Here is a 21,174-nt window from a genome sequence, read left to right on the forward strand (position 1 = left end):
TATAGTCTCAAAAATTATATTAATATTTGTATACTTACAAAAATAAAATATTTATTTTAATAAAATCTCTTTCTCTTGATTTTTTTATTTATTTTATAAAATTATTTTTTAAATTTATTTAGAGATTTTAATGTTTAATTTTTATAAGTATAAAAATCCTAATATAACTTTAAAAGTGTAGGAATCGACGACATACTGAAGATAACTAATTATATAAAATAAATATAATTAGCTTGATGATAAATCTATCAATCGCTTTGATATATCTATTCCTCTTAAACTCAATCTTTATCGATAGTATTATTCATAATGGTAAGTAAATGAGATATGTACAAAATCACTCCTAATTATATTACTTAAATTAATGATAGTATTATCCAATAATATTACTCCTAATTATATTTAGGGTGTGGATTTAGCTCACAGCCTCCATGAAGATAAGTGAATTTGTAGAGTTAGGCTTTGCTTAAAAAAATGAAGAAAATATACATACATCAAATGTCATATGTGACGTTCATAAGTAGACTCGAACTTGAGATCAATCACTTAATATAATATAATAGACTGATCGATTCGAATTGTCTCGGAGACTTGAAGTTGAGATCAATTGGAATGTCTCGGAGATATGAAGTTACACTTTGTTGTGTAGTCCGCATGAAATAACAATGGATGATGGCTGACCACGCCACCAGCTAATGGTTGCCGGCACAAGGCTTTGGCTTCTCATGGCCGCTGGCTCCACACTTCACATGCTGCTTCCCCAACTCTGCTCTCTGCCATCTGCTCCCACACACCCAGCCAATATCAGCTCCATGCTGCATTCACCTCCACCTGCAACTCCATGCTATGATGATGAACTCGCTTCTGAACCTTGAAGCAGTAATCATGGTGATGCATCTCTGTGAATGTATTGGGAGATTTGAACCTTTTGACTCCATAAAGAGTGCAAAAGGTTGGAGCTTTCTTTCCTAAAGTTTGCTCTCAAACTAAACATGAGAAGAAAATCCAGCAGAAACTTGGAATAAGCAACACTTGTGATGTCAGCTTAGACAGATGACCAAAGGAAATGCTACCTCTTTACCTATTTTGGATTGAACGCCATGCTCACCATTTCCATCTGTTCTTGGTTGAATAAAGATCAGGAATCCATGAGCAGGCACTGCATATGCCAATTAAATGTCACATGGAATTTTACTGGTTAGTACATACTAAATTTTTGGTTGGTACTCAAAGGCAATCCGGAAATGTGTTCTTGTCATCACAAACACACATCCAAGACGATAAACTGCTTAAGTGTTTTAACTTGGATCTCTAAAACCATCTCAAAAGTGATGTTTTGTTGATCAGTGAATTACCACAAAGGTGTTCCTCTCAATCCAGAGGGAAGAAAAATCTGTAAGCTCCTTGAATGTTCAATCATTCATTCTATGGGGATCAAAGCACATGATCCATCTTTATCATCCTCATTGTATCGCAAGGAACCATTGGAAGGATCTTTTTCTTCTCATTAATGTTTGTTCATTGATACCTTTACAAGATGCATTTTTCCATATATAATCTTAGATACAAGGATTTAGTCTTGAGTTATTATTATACACTGTCAATTGGAGTTCAAGGAACCTAGATTTATTGCCTAAAAATTTGTCATGACTTGATATACCCATAATTACTCTCTCTCTCTCTCTCTCTCTCTCTGTGATATATGCTCAATTAAACCAGTTCAACATAGTGAGATATAAAATGTTGTATAATTGCCAGAGGAGTATAAACAGATGGTGTTTGGATTGGGGGTGGAGATTCTGCTGAAAACAGATCTGAAACTGCTGCAAGATGACATTTCCCCCCTACTAATTAAGTTGTGTTTCTTCTAATATGCTATAAAAAGGATAACAGTAATCAATATTTGTGATCTTCATTTACAATACTATGCATCATGTTTATAATCTTCATTTATAGAGATCAGATGACTAAGTTTCAGTAGATCAACATGCATGTAGGAAATCTTCAAACCAAAACATCATCTCCTGAACAAATGTCTAAGATTGATTAAGAGTGGCATAAATTATGATTGGGTTGTTCAAAGCTCATCATGCACAGCCAACTCATTACCATTCTGTCATGACTCAACTGAACCATTAAGTGTTTTTTCTGGACTGTGAAATTAGCTTCAGTTTTGTAAATGTTCTATGAAGAGCCAACCAAACAACAGCTTCTAAAGAGATCTCACAAACTAAAAATCCATGCAGCTTAAGTTCCACTTGGTAATGAATGTGTGAGATAATTGGACATCTATTTTGTGTTGTTTACAGGTCAGAGGAAAAAAAGAAGGGATTCAAGCAGTGTGCTTCCAACCTAAGATTTACCATCTCAGAACAAGACGATATCAAGTGATTCCTTACCCTTGAAAAGCCTGGGGCATGCAAGGGAATCTATGTCAGAGGATTTCCTTCATTTCTGAGAGAAGGGTGGCACCAGTGCAAGTATTGACTATTTTTGGCTGCCTCTTTTAACCTTGCATGACTGCAGATGAGAAAATTTACCAGAAAGGGATAACCACAAGATAAAAAGGAATACCATTAACCCAAGAAGAAAAGGAGCAGCATGGTATTGTGTGGAAGAAGAAAAAGGCTGCCTTGATATCCCATCATGAACCCACCTTTCCTTCCATGATGAGATAGAGGTGCCCACTCCAACAGAGCCACCTTCAGATCAAACAAGGCAACCACAGCAACTCAGCAAGACTTACCTTCTTCGCCAAAAAGAAATCAGCATCTTTTTACTCAGAGTGTGTGTGTGTGTGTGTGTGAGAGAGAGAGAGAGAGAGAGAGAGAGAGAGAGAGAGATGGCCCTCTTGGTAAGTGAAGATACTGACCTTGAGAGAGAGAGAGAGAGAGAGGGAAGACGAGGTAGAAGGCATTGGCATCCACATGGTGTGGCTCCTTCGATTAATTCTTTGGTCACTCTCTGTAGTTTCCCACAGCTTTATTGAACTGCAACTGAGGTATATGCCCACTTCCAAAGGATGATGACTGCAGTTCAAGAAAGCTGTGGAAGACTACAAAAAGGGCCATCCATCATGCACATACATAGACACACAGGGAGGAGAAGATGGGAAAGGAGGAGGAGGAGGAGGAGGAAGAATAAGAGGAGGAGGAGGAGGTCTTGGGAATGAGAGTGCTGGGGATGAGAAGCTGAATACTTATAGAGGAGGGAAAGGTGGGGGGGGGGGGGGGGGGGAGGGGTTCCCTTCATGGGGTTGGTGGGAGACTGATAACCCAATCCCGAGAAGAATATAGACCTCCTCAAACTGACCTCTTTACCCTTCCCTTTCCTTTGCTCTCCTCAGTTACAGACTATTTGCAGTACAATTCACATTCGACCATAAAAAGTTGACCACTTTCTGAGTCCTCCTGCTATGAATACATTATGGAGGACTGACAGTAGTGCAGTAGTTTTTTGTGTCCTTATGGAAAAAGGTCAGTTCCTGTTGGAAGTTGTGGTGGCTGATAGGGCTCATTATTTACTCATGGAAAAGCTGACCCGAGCCTGCTTCTTTGTTTACGGCTCAAAGTTTCAGTAGGCTTCGATGCACAGTGTTGGGAGATTGGGTGGTGGTAAATTCCTTTTTCTCTTTCTTTCTTTCTTTCTCTAAACATAACTAGTATTTGTATCCAAATTAGTAATAATAATTGACCATATTACCAACATGGACCAACAAAAAAGGATGCTCCATGTTGGGAATAGCATTTGACCAAGTCAAAGACATGGGTGAAATTTGCATATAACTCCTCCCATTATTGGTTTATTGCATGAGTCCTCCACAACAGCCATCCGTGAAATGGGGAGGGAGGTCGCGTTGTCGGGTCGGAGTGGCAGACACCCCACTTAGTACGCGCGCCCGACCCGAGACGGGCGCGTCCGTTAAGGTCGCTGTGACGGTAAACCATTTTGACCACCGTCTCCCCACTGCGACCAATTCCACTTCTTCTTCTTCTTCTTCTCTCTCTCTCTCTCTCTCTCTCTTTTCATCTTGTCCTCCTCCTTCTCCGAGACTGTTCGATTTGAAGGTCTACTTCGAGAGCACGCCCGACACAGGAAATCGCTTCCCTGCCTCCACAGACGATTACAGGACAGCTCCAAGGGTTTGTCCCACTTGATCTGCCCACTAGCAATTCCTGCAACAAATTCTGGGGGCATGTGGATCTGTTAATTCTGGCGACGACCGCACTCCTCCTCCGCCTTGTTTCTTCTGCTGTGTGACTTGGTGAGATGAGTGAGGAGGACCTTTCAAGGTCGGTGGAGATCTGTGCAAAGGATGGGTTGGGAGTGCAAGACCATTGCCTCCTACCTTGGGTTGCTGCATGCATCTGGTCTTCACTGCTCTCGAAGACCAAAACCTGGGGTTCCTTTTTCCCATTTGGATCTCTTCAGGCTTATGGAGTATGTATGGACAAACCACTGAGTTACTACTACATGGCATCATGTTCCTCCTTCCTTCCTCTTAAACCCGGCAAAAATGGTGCATATGTGCGCCATATGATTGCAGCATCAGAGCTGGCAAACACTAGGCTGGATGACTTGGGTCCCTCCATGAAGATTTGTTGGATCTATTAGATCTTGTCCGTATTCTTTTAATGCTGAGGTGATATGGATTTTAGGCTGTGATTGGGGAATCTGTCGCCTCCTAACCTGACATAAACCAGTGGATTACCACCCGCTAATCTGTCTTTTTTAGCCTTTTGTTTTTTTGTCTATCAGAGAGATATATGTATATTAGACGGTGGGACAATACACATATCTACTGCTGTGACGTTCGGTAGATGAAGACATGGAAGGCATCATGTGAGAGTGTTTACTGCATGGATAGCTCGAGTCATCAGCAGTACGAGGTCGGTCTTGACCGACTGTTTTTGTACCGGCAGGTGGGCACGTGCTATGAACTGTCAATTCATCGTCACGTACGTTTGTACTGCCAAGTTGGTTTTTTTTGGGGGAGGAAACACGTATGGATTGGTGGAGTGGTTATTTGGAGGAGAAAAAGCAGGCAATGGGAAAGAAAGCAACAGTGGCAATTATTTGAGGGACAAGTCGGTCAGTGGATGATGGACAAGTGATGAACCTGTGAACGGCTAGTGATGATGAGGATAACGATGATGGGTGGTGTGGCTATTTCTCTCACTAGTCGGAACCGACGTGGAACCAAAGCGATCGCTTCCGCCACTCACACCCGAAACGTGTTCGTATTTGCTGGGGTGGAGGAATGATGCAAGTTTACCTTTCGAGAAAAGCCTTCGTTGGTGCCGTCATGTCACTGACGTGGGGTTGTTGGATCCACCGATCCGGACGTCATCACGCCGACGATTCCTCCGCCATGTTGGGCTGTAGTTTCGTCGATTCAACTTGAATTGGATTCTTCTGTCGATTTGGATCGGATAAAATCCCGTTCGGATCGGATGATATCGGATTCTGGCTATAAACCAAAGTTCGGTACCGAGTGCGTCAGGAGTTCAGCAGTTTTAACTCGTGGCTATGTATCTGTTGCTTAATCTACGCTTCTTCTTTTCTAACTACTAAATTAGTGCAGACAAATTTATAATTTCGACTATTTCATGAAATGCAATCGATATCGATTAGAATCAATGATTAGGGTATAGGAATCATTCACCAGACTATGTTTAAGATAGAAACCATTTATTTATCCGCATGCATTGAGATGGTGAAAATATGGAGAGCTTAATACTTTCTGAAAGGCACAATAATATCAACTCTCTCTCTCTCTCTCTCTCTCTCTCTCTCTCTCTCTCTCTGTATCTACACATGGACACAATATAGATATGCAAACAAGATGAGCTTTATAAATGTGTCACAGAAAATCTATGAGTACACACAAGAATGAAAGTCTGGAACAGTACACCATTGTATGTACAAATATAGCAATTATTAGCAATTCTCCAGCACAATATAGATGGGTTCTTTTGTTGATCTCAGCGAGATGTATTCAGGACCTGTAATAGAATGAAGACTAAAACGAATCATTATGTGGTTAACTATCATTCTGTTTATAACAAGTTAAAGGTTCCACGGACGAAAGTATTAAAAAAATTGTCTACTCAACAGTAATAAAGTATAATTAGGATGAAGATGACCAGCTTATGATTCCGGTCGGACATCATATATATAACAAGGAAATTATGGCAGATAATTACATTTGAACGTTTTTTTTTTCATGCCGCCTTCAAATAAATACTTGTATTAGTATACATATACACAGCCAAATTCAAGAGGCAGCAAAATACGAAAACAACCAAATCATGATTTACCATCTGTTTTCACTCAAGCAGGTTAAGGATTTGAGATGTCAGCTACCAGATATATAAAGCCAAACATACGGACATTTTCAAATTATCAAGAATTGTGCTTCTTTAATTCGGTCCTTTCATGGCCAAGCATGTTAATGTAAAGATCCATCAATTTGTTTCTAGCAAGGCTTAATTTGAACAAATAATAGTTTCAGCGACCCATTTCCAATGGTTTTAACCAAATAGCACAAGCAATTTTCTAAGGAGGTGCTTTCACTCTACTGACAAAAGACAACCAAGATGCAGAAAAATACTAACCTCACTACTATTACTTCCAACAATATAGAGTATAGAATTGATTAAAGACAGAGCATTGCTTCCAACAATATAGAGGAATATGGGCATCGAACAATAAATAGAGGAATATGGGCATAGAATCTGGAACAGAACTTCTAACCTGATTGGTCGGTTTGTTTTTCAACTACTACGATAGTTGTTTCTAAAACAGAAGAGTCCTTTCTCCAACTTCAGATTCGACCACCTCTCACATTCACCATGGCACTATGCCACCTTGGTCAGGGCGGCCTGCTTACCCCACCTCACCGATATGAATTTTATCTGCTCTCTATCCCCTTTGTATTTGAGTTTATATGTCGCTATATCAAACAGTTTTCGTTCATCGTATACAGTTTCCAACTTTACATGATGTGATTTTTGGTCCAAAGAATATCTGATTCTTAATCAAAATATATACAACAGAATGGATCAGGAAGGGAAGAATAAACCAAATCTAAATACATTCGGTCCCTCTTTCACAATTTGCATTTTATAAGGAAAACAGGAATTCCAGCAAATCTCAACCCTCCAGTAAAACCAACATAATGGCAGTGCATGCAGAGCACTTTCATGATATGCATCACTATGTCCCATGCCAGTAGCTGAACTGCAAGTGGATTCCTTTCAATAATCCCATTTCTAGGAAGTTCCATTTGCAGGTGGGTTTTACATGAATATAAGCAAATATAAGGAGCACAACCAAGGACCTGTGATTAAGATAGATATAGTTACATAACAAAAGATTATTATGTGGAACAGATGATTATACAAAGATTGCTCTTCTAAAAGTAGTCACTAAACAACCAAAGTTATATGACGTAACAACTTGAAGCTGGTCAGATGCATGAGCAAGTGACTAGCGCGGGGACAAAGAGCAAAAGACACTTAACATGACGACAGAAGATCAGTGGAGGCATGATAATTGGCAGGACAATTGCTTCTGGCATTAGACGGACAGAACTAAGTACCTATTTTCAAAGCACAACTTCACTACCAGACACCGCTTAGGAAATGAGTATCCCCATGCAATCCCACCACGTAAATTTTTAATTCTAATGGGGACTTATTGTGCATTGCAATGGGAAAAGTAGACATGCTGACTACAGACAGGGGGTGTCCAGGTTCATTTTGCACATAGCTATAGCGATGTTACCATGACAAGAAAGATGTCCCTTGAATAACATGCACAAAAAATATGGACTTAAACAATGACTATGAGCCTCAAACTTTATATTTTGAGAAAACTTAACATTGCAAGATAACTAAAAAATCAAGTTCATTACAACTTGAAACATTTACTTCGGTGATCTTTGATTCTGGGTTTTGGGTATCTCACTTGTCATTGCCGATTACCTCAATCTTACAGCAACATAAGATTCCAAGTTTTGGTCAGAATGATGTGAGCATAAAAATAATTAATCCACAAGATGGACATTATGCTCGGCCAACCCATTGTAATACCCCATAAAGCAAACGACTACCTAGATGATCCAAATCAAAACCAACCCAAATCAGTACAAACTATCTAAAGAAGTTTCAAAGAAAAGATTAAATGGGCATAATGCCACCATCCTCCTCCTCCACTCATATGACATCTTTCCCTTGAATTGTGGTTTTTTCAAACCTTAAGCCCTCCACTTACCAAAGGCCTTTACCTCTAGTGATAATTAATTGTGTTAAGATCTATATATAAGACATGTGCTGATTTGTGCTGATTAAAAGTGCTCATCATCGAGTATTTATTTTATCATCATTTAGTAGACAATTAAACACTAAATTCATTAGACTTATTTATAACTTCTACCCAACCAACCATAATCACCAATCAAATATTCTATTACAATGGAGCTCCACATTTCAAACAGGGACTTTGCATGTTCCATAAAATGTCAAAAGTTGGAGGCAAAAGTCCTCAGGTCACATTGAAGTATGATTCTTCCCCTACACTGAAATTGTTACTCCAATACACTTCTTAAGAAAGATATACGATTTATCATCATACTGAGGAAGTCCAAATTTTCAAGTCCCGTAAATGGTAAATATATAATTTATAACAACACAATTTGATAGAATCTTTCAAGAGGCATTTAGAGCATACAGCTAAGGTCCTTTGGATCTTTGCTCTATGTGAAAATTCAAAAAACCTAATGTGACAAATTTAGCTACCAAGTATCTCATTCTATCACAACTTAATACTCTTTTACTCGCAAAACCAGAATTTGATCTATGTACCTAACACAGCACCTAAGCATTCAATAGAACTCCATTACACACTTTAGATTAAGAAAAAGTCATCATCCATAATCTAAGACTTCAGCAACCAAAATTGTGAAAAGAAAATTGTATAGCAGGATTATGATATTGAACAGTGAATAACAAGTTTTACCAACAGCGTCATATAGGATTATGAAAAGTCATTCTCAGAGTAGGGGTGACCACAGTTGGGTTCAAACCGGAACCGGAACCGGAACCAAATGGAGTCGATGGTTCGGTTCGGACCGCCGAAACGAACCAGAACCGAGGCCATGCGGTTCGATTCCAATTCCTGGAAATTGAAACCAGAACCGACAGTTCCAAAATGGCTTAATGACATGGTTTCGGATCCTAGTGCAGTATTTTTTTTTTATTCAATAGGAACAAGAACTGAACCGGCGGTTTCGGAACCAGAACCGGAACCATCTGAAACCAGTTCGTTTCCGGTTCCCAACTTTGCAAAACCGAAACCGGTGATCCAAAACCATGGTCACCCTTATCTCAGAGTTCTTGGTCATATGGAAACTAGAAGCTCAATAACAAAGTATAAGCACCTCCACGATCACTTTTTTGTGAACTTTGGAGATTCAGCTTGATGTTGATGTTTATTGAAAATGTAAAGAAGAAAATGGAAACAAATGAAAAGCAAGAGGAAGTAATTATATAAGAGATGCAAGGAAGAAATGACATTAACAAGGGGCAAAGTCTTCTTGTGTTCAAGGGATCAATTTCAAGCGACACAAATACATCAGGTATTATAAGAATTTGATTATGCTTTTAGCTGATCAATTTTGCTTCTTTCCTTCCAAACACCAACCATCCTGCACTTGACATCAGATCACTGATATTTGCTCAACCTTTCAGTTATGGTCTACATCTGATGACAAATTTATTCCCACGGTATGCGGAGGCAGTTGCCAAACAATTTGTGTACAATTAAAGGAAGAGATGAAAGCCTAGATAACAACAATGAAAAATCAAGTGTTTTTAGCAAAAATTCATTCTCTAACCTACGCTCACGAACAAGTGTCGCAGAATACCAACATCCAGAGCATATGAAACACACGAAAATGATCGCTATTGACATACTTAAATTCCCCAATTTTGATGTTAGGCAAGCAGTAAAAGAAAAAGGTAAACTACCAGAAAAGAGAAGAAGTCACCTTGGCACAGGAGCTAACCCCTGGCCTTGAGCTCAGCGAGGCGCCTGGAGAGATCATCCTCGTCGACGGTCTCCTTCTCCTTGGCAGGTGGGATGGCGTGAGACGCCGCCTGCGGGAGGCCGACGGAGACCTCGAGGCCGTAGTCGTCGGCAACTTGCTGCATGAGGCTGTTGACCTCGGTCTCGGGGGTGGAGAGGCTGGTCGACCCGGCCATGGCGCCCTCCATGAACTCGGCCTGGACCTCCATGTTGACGAACTGTCGCTCGAACTGGTCCATGGTCTCGGACATCTTTTGGAGGTTGCCGGAGGTGAGGGCGGAGTCGAGGGACTTGACGATGGATCCCATAGACTTGCCGATGGCCTGCATCTTGGCCTGGGTGTCGAGGCGGGCGACGACGGCGTCGAGGCGGGAGGAGAGGCGGAGGTAATTCATCTGCTCCGTGCGCTTGCGGATGGCGTTCTCGGCGTAGATCCGGGCGCCGTCCATGTTGCCCTTCTCGATCGCCTTCTTGACCTTGAGTTTCTCGGACTTCTCGTCCTTCTCGCACTTGCGCGCCTGCCGCTGCAGGCTCTTGGACGTGAACTTGAGCTCCATGATCTGGTTCATCAGCTTCTCGGTGTTCCCCATGTCACCAAGGAACCGATCGATCGAGGAAGACTTAGGGTTAGGGTTCGTTCGACGCCACGCCGAGGGGGCCGACTTTGAGGAAATGGGAACGAGGCGAAGGCTTAGAAGCGAAGGTCGGGTCAACGATCAATTGGGCCGAGCGCGTCTCGCATCGAGGCCGACACGGAGACGCGGAACGCGTGCGTGCCGCAGAAGCATCGAATCCCGACCATTCGAATAGGCATATTTTTTCTCCTTTTAATATATATATATATATATATATATATATATATATTATTTATTATTGACGATGAAAAAGAATATTATTTTGAGATAATAACCAACCGATTATAATTTTAGTTATATATAAAATATGATGTAAACTCGAAGGCAATTAATTTACTGTCATCGATCGATCAAAAGGATGTTTTATTTCTATTTTACAAAAATAATAAAAAGTCACTAGAAAACAAGTATTAGGCGACAAAAAAACAACTCCAATAATTAAAGGCCACCATACATTTAGTGTCAACATTCTTCTATCGCCATCACCATCCGAATTGCTGTTTCTAATCTTAGGAATCAACATGATTTACCGTAATGAATCATGAGCACCTTACAAGTAGAAGACAAGAGAAAAATGGGCTCGTAAAGCGTAGCCCACACTGCAGAAACATACTTAGCAGTCCGATGTGTCTCTTTCAGAGACGCCAAAAGGCTCGGTTATCGGATGGGAACGGAACGACGGCCAACGAGGACGCTCCGACAAACGTTTGGAGGACAACACATGGAGGGGTCGGGAGTGGGTAAACCACTGCTTCGGATCCTTCCCTACACATCCAAAATGTTGGGGTGATTGATTTCTCGCCCCCCCTCCCTTTATTTATTTATTTATTTATTTATTTATTTTTGTTTGTTTTAAAAGACTTCTCTTCTTCTTCTTTTTTTCATATGATTTTTATAAAAATATTTATATTTTAGATATTTTCTCTATTTTATTTTTTTTAAATAGTACTCTAATTTTTAAATACGCCTAAATCACTCTTTAAAAATCATTTTGCTTGTTATAGTATTTTGATCGTCACAACAAAAGGCACTATAAAATCTACTTAAAAATATTTTTAATTAAAATAAATAAATTTATAATCTTAATCAAACTAATTACAAATCTAAATATATGATATTGTAATGATCTATGAGCGATGACAACCAAATATGCATATGTCACTTGCAATAATATTTATAGTATTTTTAATATATCGATAAATGTTATTTAAGAACATTATAAACGAGCCAAATCAAAATAGCGTCGCAATTTAAAATTGATAAAACAAAGAGTGAAATTTTTTTATGAGAAAACTTTTGAGGGGTATTTTGGATACTTTAAAATTAAAAATATTATTTGAGAAAAAGCAAAAGAGGTACTTTTAAAAATCCCCAAAATATGGGTACTTTCTAGGAAAATCATACAATGAAACTTTTTCGTCAAATTTTTCACTAGTTTTGGATCTTATATTATCATATTATAATGATGAAAATAATGTGAAGCAATTGAAAAAAAAAATACTATAGACGATATCATCTATTTAGTTATCATTGTTCATAAATCATATTATATTTTTAAACTTATAATTGGTTTAGTCGAAATTAGGAGTCTATTTAGATCATTTACAATGTTTTCAAATAAATTTTTTTATCCATCCCTATTTGGGAGATGTTGTTCAACTATTATAAATACACATATAAAGTATAGTCAATAACATTATAATGTTCCTATTAAAATACTAAAAATATTAAACATATATAAATAATATTATATTATGTCTTTTTGGGTGTCATTATTCGTAAGCCAATCGGATGTCAAATTTCTAGACCTAAAGTGAGTTTGATTAAGGTTATAAGCATATCTATATAATTTATAATGTTTTCATTATCGTGTTTTTAATGCGATAGTCAAAACAATATAACAAGTCGAAACACTATAATAATTAACGAGAAAAAAAAATATCATCAAGTTGATGAGAATATTTTAAATATTATTTATTTAATACATAAATACCATTTTGGGGGAAAACAAAAAACACAAAAACAGGAAGCATCTTTTGAAATAAACGAGAAAGATAAGTCTTTTTCAGAATAAATCGAACTACAATGAATGGATGAGATCTACACAGTGAATGGATCGGATCTTATCGTAATTGGTATTCCCGAGTGCCAGAGAGACACGATTTAGCCACAGGGTGATGGAGGGAGGGAGGGAGGGCCCACCCCCTGCCATGGGAGAAAGGGAAAGAATGGTCACGGGTTCGCTTGCCTCCAAACACCAAATCTAAAAGCGCCCAGGAGCCCCTTCACGGACTGCTCATCTCCCTCTCCCTCTCTCGATCTTATCGGACTCTGTCCTCTGTGTGCGCCTCTGCAAGTTGTTCTCCTGAAGGTTAACCCTGTTTGGAGAGCGTCCTCTAACTCACACCACAAGTTAATGTGGTGCGAGGACAAGCTAGTTAGGTTTATTCCTTACGAGGCTCATGCAGCTACCCTACATTAATATCATGCAGACATTTCTTGAGGCCGGAGGTGGGAACCAAGTTGACGTGGTCACATGATATGAGAAATCTTTGTGGTCGCCCTCATTCCCAGAAAACTACATAAGCTAAAGTACAAACGGTAGAGCATTGCTGGTTCAGAGCTGCATCCATGGCTGCCAGGAACTACTGAGTCACGAATCATGAATGGGAGGACTCCTCCTCCTTGACATCCACCAATTAAAGAACATGTTTTTACTCCACACGTATCCTCCGGTGGACTCCAGGAGGAAGATAAAACTGTGGCATCTCACAATATCTAACTGGGACGCAAACCTATGGAATCTTTCCATGCGTCCTGAACCTTCAAAGCTTGCTTGTGCTGCTCCGTCAGAACAACTGGCTGTCGTCTTGGAGTTGATATCCGACTTCCGATCGAGGTCTCCTCCCAGTAAAAGATGACTTTCACTGGGCAGAGAAAGGGGAGTGGGGAGAAAAAGAGCTCACCAATTTGCTGACTAAAGTCGAGTAGCATTGATTGATGTGTGCCAAAACCCTGTCGTTTCCTCTACTTGCATCTGAATCCTCCAGATCTGGAGGCATTGCGGCCATACCTGTAACGTGTTGAGCAGCACAGCGAATACCAGGGGAGCTTCATCCTGCACCACTCCCCGCACTGCTCCTCTTAAGCATGAAACGAAGCATGAGATCGACAGAGAGACTTGACATCCTTGTGAATGTTGAGCAAATCATGAAAACTCGGTGAATAGAAACAACTCGCAAGACTGGCAGCATGCCGCTGCCCCACACTCCAGCCTAATAGGGATGTTCACGTGAAGCCTTGTAGGGCTTCGCCATCCACCCTATATAAGCCACCTTCTTCCTCCCTAAGCCTTCCACACCAAACGCTCTGCAAGAGTCCTTCAGCGATGGACTCCTCCAAGACCTCAGCCGTCCTCCTAACCTTCATGATCTTGCTCTCCTCCGTCTCCTCCATTGTTTCCTGTGACATCTGCCCTCCATCCAAGTCCAAACCACCCAAGTACAAACAACACCATAAGCCGAAGCCACCTTCCACCGGAAAACCACCTATCACGATGCCGCCCATCACCGTGCCACCTATCACAGTCCCACCCATCACCGTGCCACCAGTCATCGGCAAGCCACCCATCACACTCCCACCCATCACCGTGCCACCGGTCATCGGCAAGCCACCCATCACACTCCCACCCATCACCGTGCCACCGGTCATCGGCAAGCCACCTATAACAGTCCCACCCATCACCGTGCCACCAATCATGGGCAAGCCACCTATCACAGTCCCGCCCATCACCGTGCCACCAGTCATGGGAAAGCCACCCATCACAGTCCCCCCAGGTGTCACCCCGTGCCCGCCGCGGCAGTCGCCGCCGCCGCCTCCTACGAGCCCCCCAGCATCGCCCACTTGCCCTGTCGACACGCTCAAGATTGGTGCATGCGTCGATCTCCTCGGTGGCCTCGTGCACATCGGTGCCGGCGACCCAGCGGCGAACCAGTGCTGTCCCTTGCTGCAAGGACTCGTGGAGATCGAGGCGGCGGTTTGTCTGTGCACCACCATCAAGCTGAAAGTCCTCGACATGAACGTCTACGTGCCGCTGGCACTGCAGCTGCTGCTTACCTGTGGGAAGACTCCACCACCTGGTTACACGTGCACCGTCTAGAACCGAGTCAAGTCTCTCTTCTCGGAGTTAAGCCCTCCTCTTCACTTCTTCTTCCTTCCTTCTCACGTTGTTTACGACCTTGAAACATGGATTATCTCCTCGACGCCTAACAATTTCTGCTGTGGATGTAAATCCAGATTGACGAGAGGGTGGGAGAGGACGTCGTCCAAGTCGCTGATGCTGCCTTACTGTTCGTTCAGTGTACAATAGGTGTATTGTGGTCATTCGAGTTTTGTTGTCAGTTGGTTTCAGTGAGCTCTTCCAGTGAAGGAATGCATTCGTTTCCTTGTAGTTTCAGTATGTGCTGCTGAAGCAGATAATAAATAGGTGTCCAGATTTCCATTGCATGCATGCATCGCAAGAACGTAACCTAAGAGAATCCTAAACGCAAGGAAACGTCGTCTCGTGACCCTTTACTTGGCGTCTCTCTCCTGCTCAGTGTCAGAGCTGTCAGTTCCCGTCCAAGGATTGTCTCCACCAATGGCACTTCAAAACTCTACAGCAATAACGAAAACATGGTGTCTTACTCATCTTTTTCTAGGGTTCATACAACAACAGTAACAAGTGGCATAATATCTATCACAAAGGTGCTGATTTACTTAAAACCAAGAATCAATATTTAAAAGAAAAATATTAATAGGCGCATTATCCACTCCACCATATATCAAGAACATCTAAAAATAAACACCAAAATTGTTATTTAATCAGAGCGAGACACCTCTGATATTGTTCATTTCGCATTGTGCCGGATCTTTGGAAGACTTGCATCATCTTTGGAGCTAATTAGCGTCGATGAACAATCGGTTTTAGGGTCTGGCGAAGCTGGCCTATTCGAACTAAGGCTTGAGCGAGTGGAATGATCAAGTTCAACGGGCAATCTAATTTGAGCCTAAAGAAAACGAAGATTTCTGTCGGGGCCATCGTGGGTTTGTTGCCTCGAATAGATAGAGGCCATCCGTTGATACAGTGATGGATGGAGTTGGCCATGGTCGGGTGATACCATGGGAACTCTAGCTCGCTCAGGGGTTTGACGGGGACGTCGTCGCGTTCTGCAGGTTGGATCCTTTGTGTGGGACCCGCAAGATGGCTAAGTGGGAATCACGGGTTGCCCGACAATCCACACACTGCTGCTCAAATCAGAAAGAACTCCACCTTGGTAATTAAAGCGAGCTTCGCAAGCTCGAGATAGGGAAGAAGAAGAAGAAGGAAAGGAGGAAGAATTCACGATGGACCAAGGACGAGAGTATCATGTTTAAAGTATGTTTATAATTTACATTGTTTATAAAGTGTTGCCTGGAATGTTTGCTTGTGGATCCCGAGTGAGACGTTCTCTCTAATCCGTTTTCTCTTTTGTGGGTCCTAAGGGACCATGGGAGGCTTCGGGGAGGCTGACCTTTGCGGACGGACACGCAAGGGTGCCGCACGACTTAGGCAAAACCAGCTAAGTCTATGACAGATGGTATCAAAGCGGGACAAGCACTCATAGAAACACTTGACATGCAAACGTGGGGGACCTAACGGGGTTGCGTTGAGGGCAGTTAGCACACGCGCGACCGTTTGGGGGAAAAAATGGGCATGTAGATGTAGGGACAAGAGTCGCTCAGAGGAGCGGGCATCTGAGATTGACATTCAGAGGAATGACCAACCTTTCGCGCAAGAGGCACCACGAGAACAGACAAGCTTGGAAGAATGTGCGGCGCACAAAGGGTGGGATGGCTGAGTTTGAGCTATGGCTCAACGTTGACAACTATACTTGATGGTGCTCAAGGCAAGCGAGGCGCTTGGTAAAGGATGAGACCAGGTGGAATGAGTTACTCAACGATTGAAAAAGTTATGTAAAACTCACAGATGTGAGGGGAATTGCTAACTCGAAGAATTTGGTACTCATGCATGAGCTTGTATGCGGACGATGGAATGTTCGCGACCATCCCAAGGTGACCAAAACTTGGCGCCATGGAGCATTGAAACTTTCTCTTCGGCATGTGAAGGATATGTCCATAAGTGGGTGAAGTGTGCAGCAAGTTCAGCATGTTGCTATGCCTTGAGTGGTGCAGCGGGGGCTGTATTGACGTGAAGTCACAACCTAGCAAGTGCATTTGCAGGAGGCAGAACAATGCACAGTTTGTTCAGCAAATCGGAGTAGTCCAAGGGGATAGTGGTCTCTGAAAGGAAGAGAGATATTGCTCCAACGGGATAGATATCCAGGAGGGATAAATCTCGACTATTCAAGAGGGAGAATCATGTGCAACAAATCACACATATTGATGAGGAGTACCTCAACAAACAACAACCCTACGAAGCTTAATGGACCGAGCAAGTGGCAAGGAATCGTCGCATGATCTCGCTTGAGAGAATGCATTGGTGGATGCATTACGAGATCAAGTGGGGGAGCAACCCAAAGCAACACAAATGAAAGCACACTTGGAGTCGATATGGAGATCAGACTCAAGAGAGGGTTGACCCGTGGAATGGTGGGCGCGAAAGCCACCATCAACTTAATGCAAAAAACGAGGAACGGAGTAACTTGGGTGTAACTTGGCAAAGTACCCAAGCCGCATGAAGGGAGCTAGCATAGAAGGTGGAACATGGAGCGGAGGTATAATGATTTTCTTGGACAGAGGTCAAGGACATGAACTCTTACAGAGGCAAGAGCAGGATCATGTTATTCCATGGGTCCTTCATTCTGATGGAGCGGACTCATCTTGCATGGTGCCAAAGATGAAGGAAGCTTCTGGGCATATGCACCTTACCTCGGAGAAGCATTTGATGGAGGAACTAAGGCGACTCAACTTGCGGAGGCGAAGTTGGGTTCAGAAGGCATTGGCACGGGGCAAGAGGATACAGAGGCGGGTACTCTTGAAGAATATGCCATAGTGTTGTCATTCAAGTTACCATGAAGGAAGCAATGTGCAGCGGAGATTGTACTAGTAGGGGCAGAGGCCTAGGATCCAGACAATGGTGCACTAATTGCAGTGAAGTCGGGAGACTTCGAGAGCTACTAGGCGACGGACTATCCTAGAGTGGTGCTTCATCTAGGTGTGACCCAAGAGTGGGTGGATGAAGGTCGATTGCCAAAGAAGCAAACAAAATCGAAGGTGGAAGAGACCCTGCGATGTATTGGCAGAGACCACACATGGAGGGATCACAATTCGAGTTCATCCCACAAGGATCAGAATGCAATGGAGATGTCACCAGAGGCGACATGGTGCAGCGGATCGTGGTGGAACAGTTCGTGGCAATGCGATACACATGAATGAGTCCCGTGAGGGACTAGATCATACGGAGGTATGATCGGGAGCTATTAGAAGCTCCACTTCCGTGAACAACATTACGGTAAAAAGGGCTATGAATTCAAGGAGTGAAGGCCATGGTACCGCAGAGGCGGGTCTTCCGAGCGTGCATCAAATTTTGCATCGGATGAAAGCCTTTGTCATCAGCATATGGGGGTTGTGTTTTACCAAGGAAAAAGTTTGAATGCAAGTACCAGTGAGTCCTATGGGAGAGACTTGATCATGCAGAGGTATGATCGAAGCAGCTAGAGAGTTAGATTGCTCTAGAGCCCATATTCGCTTAAGGGAGCCTAGCAAGTCAGAGGACAAGGTCGAGTAAGCGAACGTTGCTACCGAGGAAGCTAAGGAGAACAGAATCGGTGCAAATCCTACAACGTGATGGCAGAGGCCATGCATGGGAATTGTAGTCTGTCTTTCCATCGATAAAAGGGAGCTGCTTGGAGAACACAAAGGTGTTGAAGCAGGGGGTCGAAAGGGGCGAGGAAGCGACGACAAGTCCAGAGGGACTTAGTTACCCAAAATCAAACATCAGTTAGAATGGAAGTGAACTCGGAGGAGTGCCATAGAGACATATCTACTAATTGTGACAAAAAGGGATGTAGATGCGAGACGACGGATAGTAGGGTTATGGGCATGACAGCGCCATGGTACCGCATAGGCGGGACTTCCGCGAAAGTCATTGATCCCTTGCTCTTATGGAGGGAGAGCGCTTGGTCGTGAAAGGGGCCGAGGAGGCGGAGCATGCAGAGGCAAACTCCAAGTACTGAGATAAGACTGAAGGGCAGAGGCCAATGAACTTAGTAAGACTGGTGTCAATGAGCTTCTCATCAAGATAGCCGAAAGTGAAGGACTTCGGGTCATGCAAAAGTGTACGACCAAGGAACAAAGCAGGTAGTATGTGGTGTTGTACCTTTGCTACTCAGGGGAGTAGGCAGCAGGGTTGATGGAGAAGACGGTACAATCCCTGAGGCGACCAAATCTATTAGAGAATTACTCCAAGTTGGGGTGAAAACTTCTTGCATTCCATAAGTTCGATGACATCGAGAAGGTGAATCACAGTAGTTAACTCAACGCAAGGAGTGCAAACACTTCAAGTGCTTCAGAAGTGTGAGCAAAGAGCAGGCGAAGGCCAGTAACCAGCTCGATGCATGAAGTACAACCTCGAGGAGATGGGCGAAGTTAAGTAACATTTGCCTTCTCAACTCTTAAGAGAATGTGCGAAACCAAGTACCCCAATTCTCTTATCTATCTAGCAGAGGAGCTCTGCACAAGTTCAAAGACCCTTCGAAGATAATAGAAGACAATAGTTATCAAATCCTCACCAACGGTGATCAGTGCTACTGAAAGTAGATTGTTCGCTTCATTTCCCAACGAAATGCCAATCGAAAGCAGAAGTGATGCGAACCTACTTGGAAGTGACAACTAAGTGAAAGAAGAGTCAATGGGCAAATTTTGTGGAGGAAGGACCCAAAACTTCAGAAGTTTGCGAGACGATACTCGTTAAAACTCCAACAAGCATCCATCCAGTTCAAGCAGCATGAGACATTTGAGAGACTGGTGCAGTAAGGATGGTCTTTCCTTCATTTGGAGGATCCGCAGGAACCAACAAGGATTAACTTAGCCAACCCCACACTAGAGTCAAAGTCATTGGCAAGTTGAAGCAGCATGGCGGATCAAAGGTTCGACTACTCAAAAACAACACTGGAGAGTAGTTGTGAGCCAGGAGGCAAATTGCAGCTGGAGCAGAAGATTGAAGACTCAGCAAAGTCAAGGAGTTGCAGTGTCGACAAAGGCTTCGACGAGGACGTCGAAGGAATAAGTGGGGGAGAATGTCACGGACAAATTTCTAAACAAGATGTTTGATGTAATGCTTATGTATGTCCATGTCTTTTGGTATGTTCATGCTTTGCACAGCATGTAGAGGGACGACTAAAGGCTTAATAGTCCCATTTTAGTTGGGTTGGTGGCCGCTTTAGGCTTGTAAATAAAGGTTATGTCATATGGACACTTGTGAGAGATTTTCGGTCTATAATGGACCATTTTGACCCTTTATTGTGCAACTGTTCAGAGCTTGTAAAGTCTGTTTGTAATTTGCATTGTCTATGAAGTGTTTTCTAGAATGTTTGCTTATGGATCCCGAGTGAGGCATTCTCTCTAACCCGTTTTCTCTTTTGTGGGTCTTAAGGGACCATGGGAGGCTTTGGGGAGGCTGACCTTTATGGACGGACACACAAGGGTGCCGCATGACTTAGGCAAAACCAACTAAGTCTGTGATAGGACGACGACAAGAGAAGGAGATTTCTATCAACAGACAGCCTTCTTGCTATTTATCATCTAGTTTTATGATTTTTTAATAATCCTAAGATATTTTTTTAAATGAAGGTAAATGATTTTTTTCTCTTATTATTATTATTATTATTATTATTATTATTATTATTATTATTATTATTCTTTTCCCCTCTATTGAAGTGGTATCGGGACTACATCCTTATTCACTTGTGTCGGGTTATCGACCAATGTCAGATGACATTGAGGGGGCTTCAAATAGTATCAGACGATGGAATAGTGTCAAACGATGTGAGAGTAAAATCTTCCTTTTAGTGATATTGAGTGTGGAGTGTCGTTCGACATTACAAGATGAACTGTGGTATCCAGCAGATGACGGAGTCGAGCGACATCCATATACCTATAGAGTTTCAACATATGAAATAAGGGATTGTGAAAAAAAAAAGAAAAAAAAGAAGAATAATAATTGAGAGATTCTGAGTAGTAAAATTTATTATTATTTTATTAGAGATTACTGCTATCAATCTTCTAATAAAATAATCATGAGTGATGGTCAGAAAAGATATTTGAAAGTTGGTGTTGTGTCAGTAGATGCTTTTGTAGGTCTCAAAGTAATGACAATAACAAAGTGGGCTTATATTAGGAGAAGAATGATCAACCTTTTTTTTGTTTCTCTATTAATAAAGTCGTGTAAATATTTTTTTTTATATAAAAA

At 42.1% G+C, this 21,174-nt stretch overlaps 2 protein-coding genes and 1 long non-coding RNA gene across 6 annotated transcripts; 1 reads left to right on the forward strand and 2 right to left on the reverse strand.

Moving 5' to 3' along the window:
• Positions 1 to 532: 532 nt before the first annotated feature.
• Positions 533 to 2,866, reverse strand: LOC135622380 (uncharacterized). 2 transcript variants are annotated; one of them, XR_010491042.1, is made up of 3 exons: positions 2,400 to 2,865; positions 1,082 to 1,159; positions 533 to 986 (listed from the first exon to the last, which is right to left on the reverse strand). It is a non-coding gene; the product is annotated as an uncharacterized LOC135622380 (long non-coding RNA). The 2 variants fall into 2 exon arrangements; XR_010491041.1 differs by having other exon boundaries at positions 1,082 to 2,866.
• A 2,967-nt stretch (positions 2,867 to 5,833) lies between these two features.
• Positions 5,834 to 10,848, reverse strand: LOC103978155 (ESCRT-related protein CHMP1). Of its 3 annotated transcripts, none has more exons than XM_009393855.3 (2): positions 10,052 to 10,848; positions 5,834 to 6,005 (listed from the first exon to the last, which is right to left on the reverse strand). In XM_009393855.3, the coding sequence occupies exon 1, from the start codon at positions 10,677 to 10,679 to the stop codon at positions 10,065 to 10,067; it is 615 nt and encodes a 204-aa protein (XP_009392130.1). In that variant the 5' UTR covers positions 10,680 to 10,848; the 3' UTR covers positions 5,834 to 6,005; positions 10,052 to 10,064. The 3 variants fall into 3 exon arrangements, with proteins under 3 accessions (XP_009392130.1, XP_018679054.1, XP_064980233.1); XM_018823509.2 differs by having other exon boundaries at positions 5,834 to 6,022; XM_065124161.1 differs by lacking the exon at positions 5,834 to 6,005 and adding an exon at positions 6,984 to 7,342.
• A 3,213-nt stretch (positions 10,849 to 14,061) lies between these two features.
• On the forward strand, positions 14,062 to 15,230 carry LOC135622386 (36.4 kDa proline-rich protein-like). The gene is made up of 2 exons (XM_065124194.1): positions 14,062 to 14,909; positions 15,021 to 15,230. Exon 1 carries the CDS (start codon positions 14,113 to 14,115, stop codon positions 14,881 to 14,883), a length of 771 nt encoding a protein of 256 aa, XP_064980266.1. The 5' UTR covers positions 14,062 to 14,112; the 3' UTR covers positions 14,884 to 14,909; positions 15,021 to 15,230.
• The last annotated feature ends 5,944 nt before the right edge of the window (positions 15,231 to 21,174 follow it).

This window comes from Musa acuminata, chromosome BXJ1-3, assembly GCF_036884655.1.
Source record: "Musa acuminata AAA Group cultivar baxijiao chromosome BXJ1-3, Cavendish_Baxijiao_AAA, whole genome shotgun sequence".
NCBI classification, from domain to species: Eukaryota; Viridiplantae; Streptophyta; class Magnoliopsida; order Zingiberales; family Musaceae; genus Musa; species Musa acuminata.

Excerpts from the sequence above, each read along its gene's own strand:
- LOC103978155 (XM_009393855.3), bottom strand. The coding sequence starts at position 10,679 with ATGGGGAACACCGAGAAGCTGATGAACCAGATCATGGAGCTCAAGTTC.
- LOC135622386 (XM_065124194.1), top strand. The coding sequence starts at position 14,113 with ATGGACTCCTCCAAGACCTCAGCCGTCCTCCTAACCTTCATGATCTTG.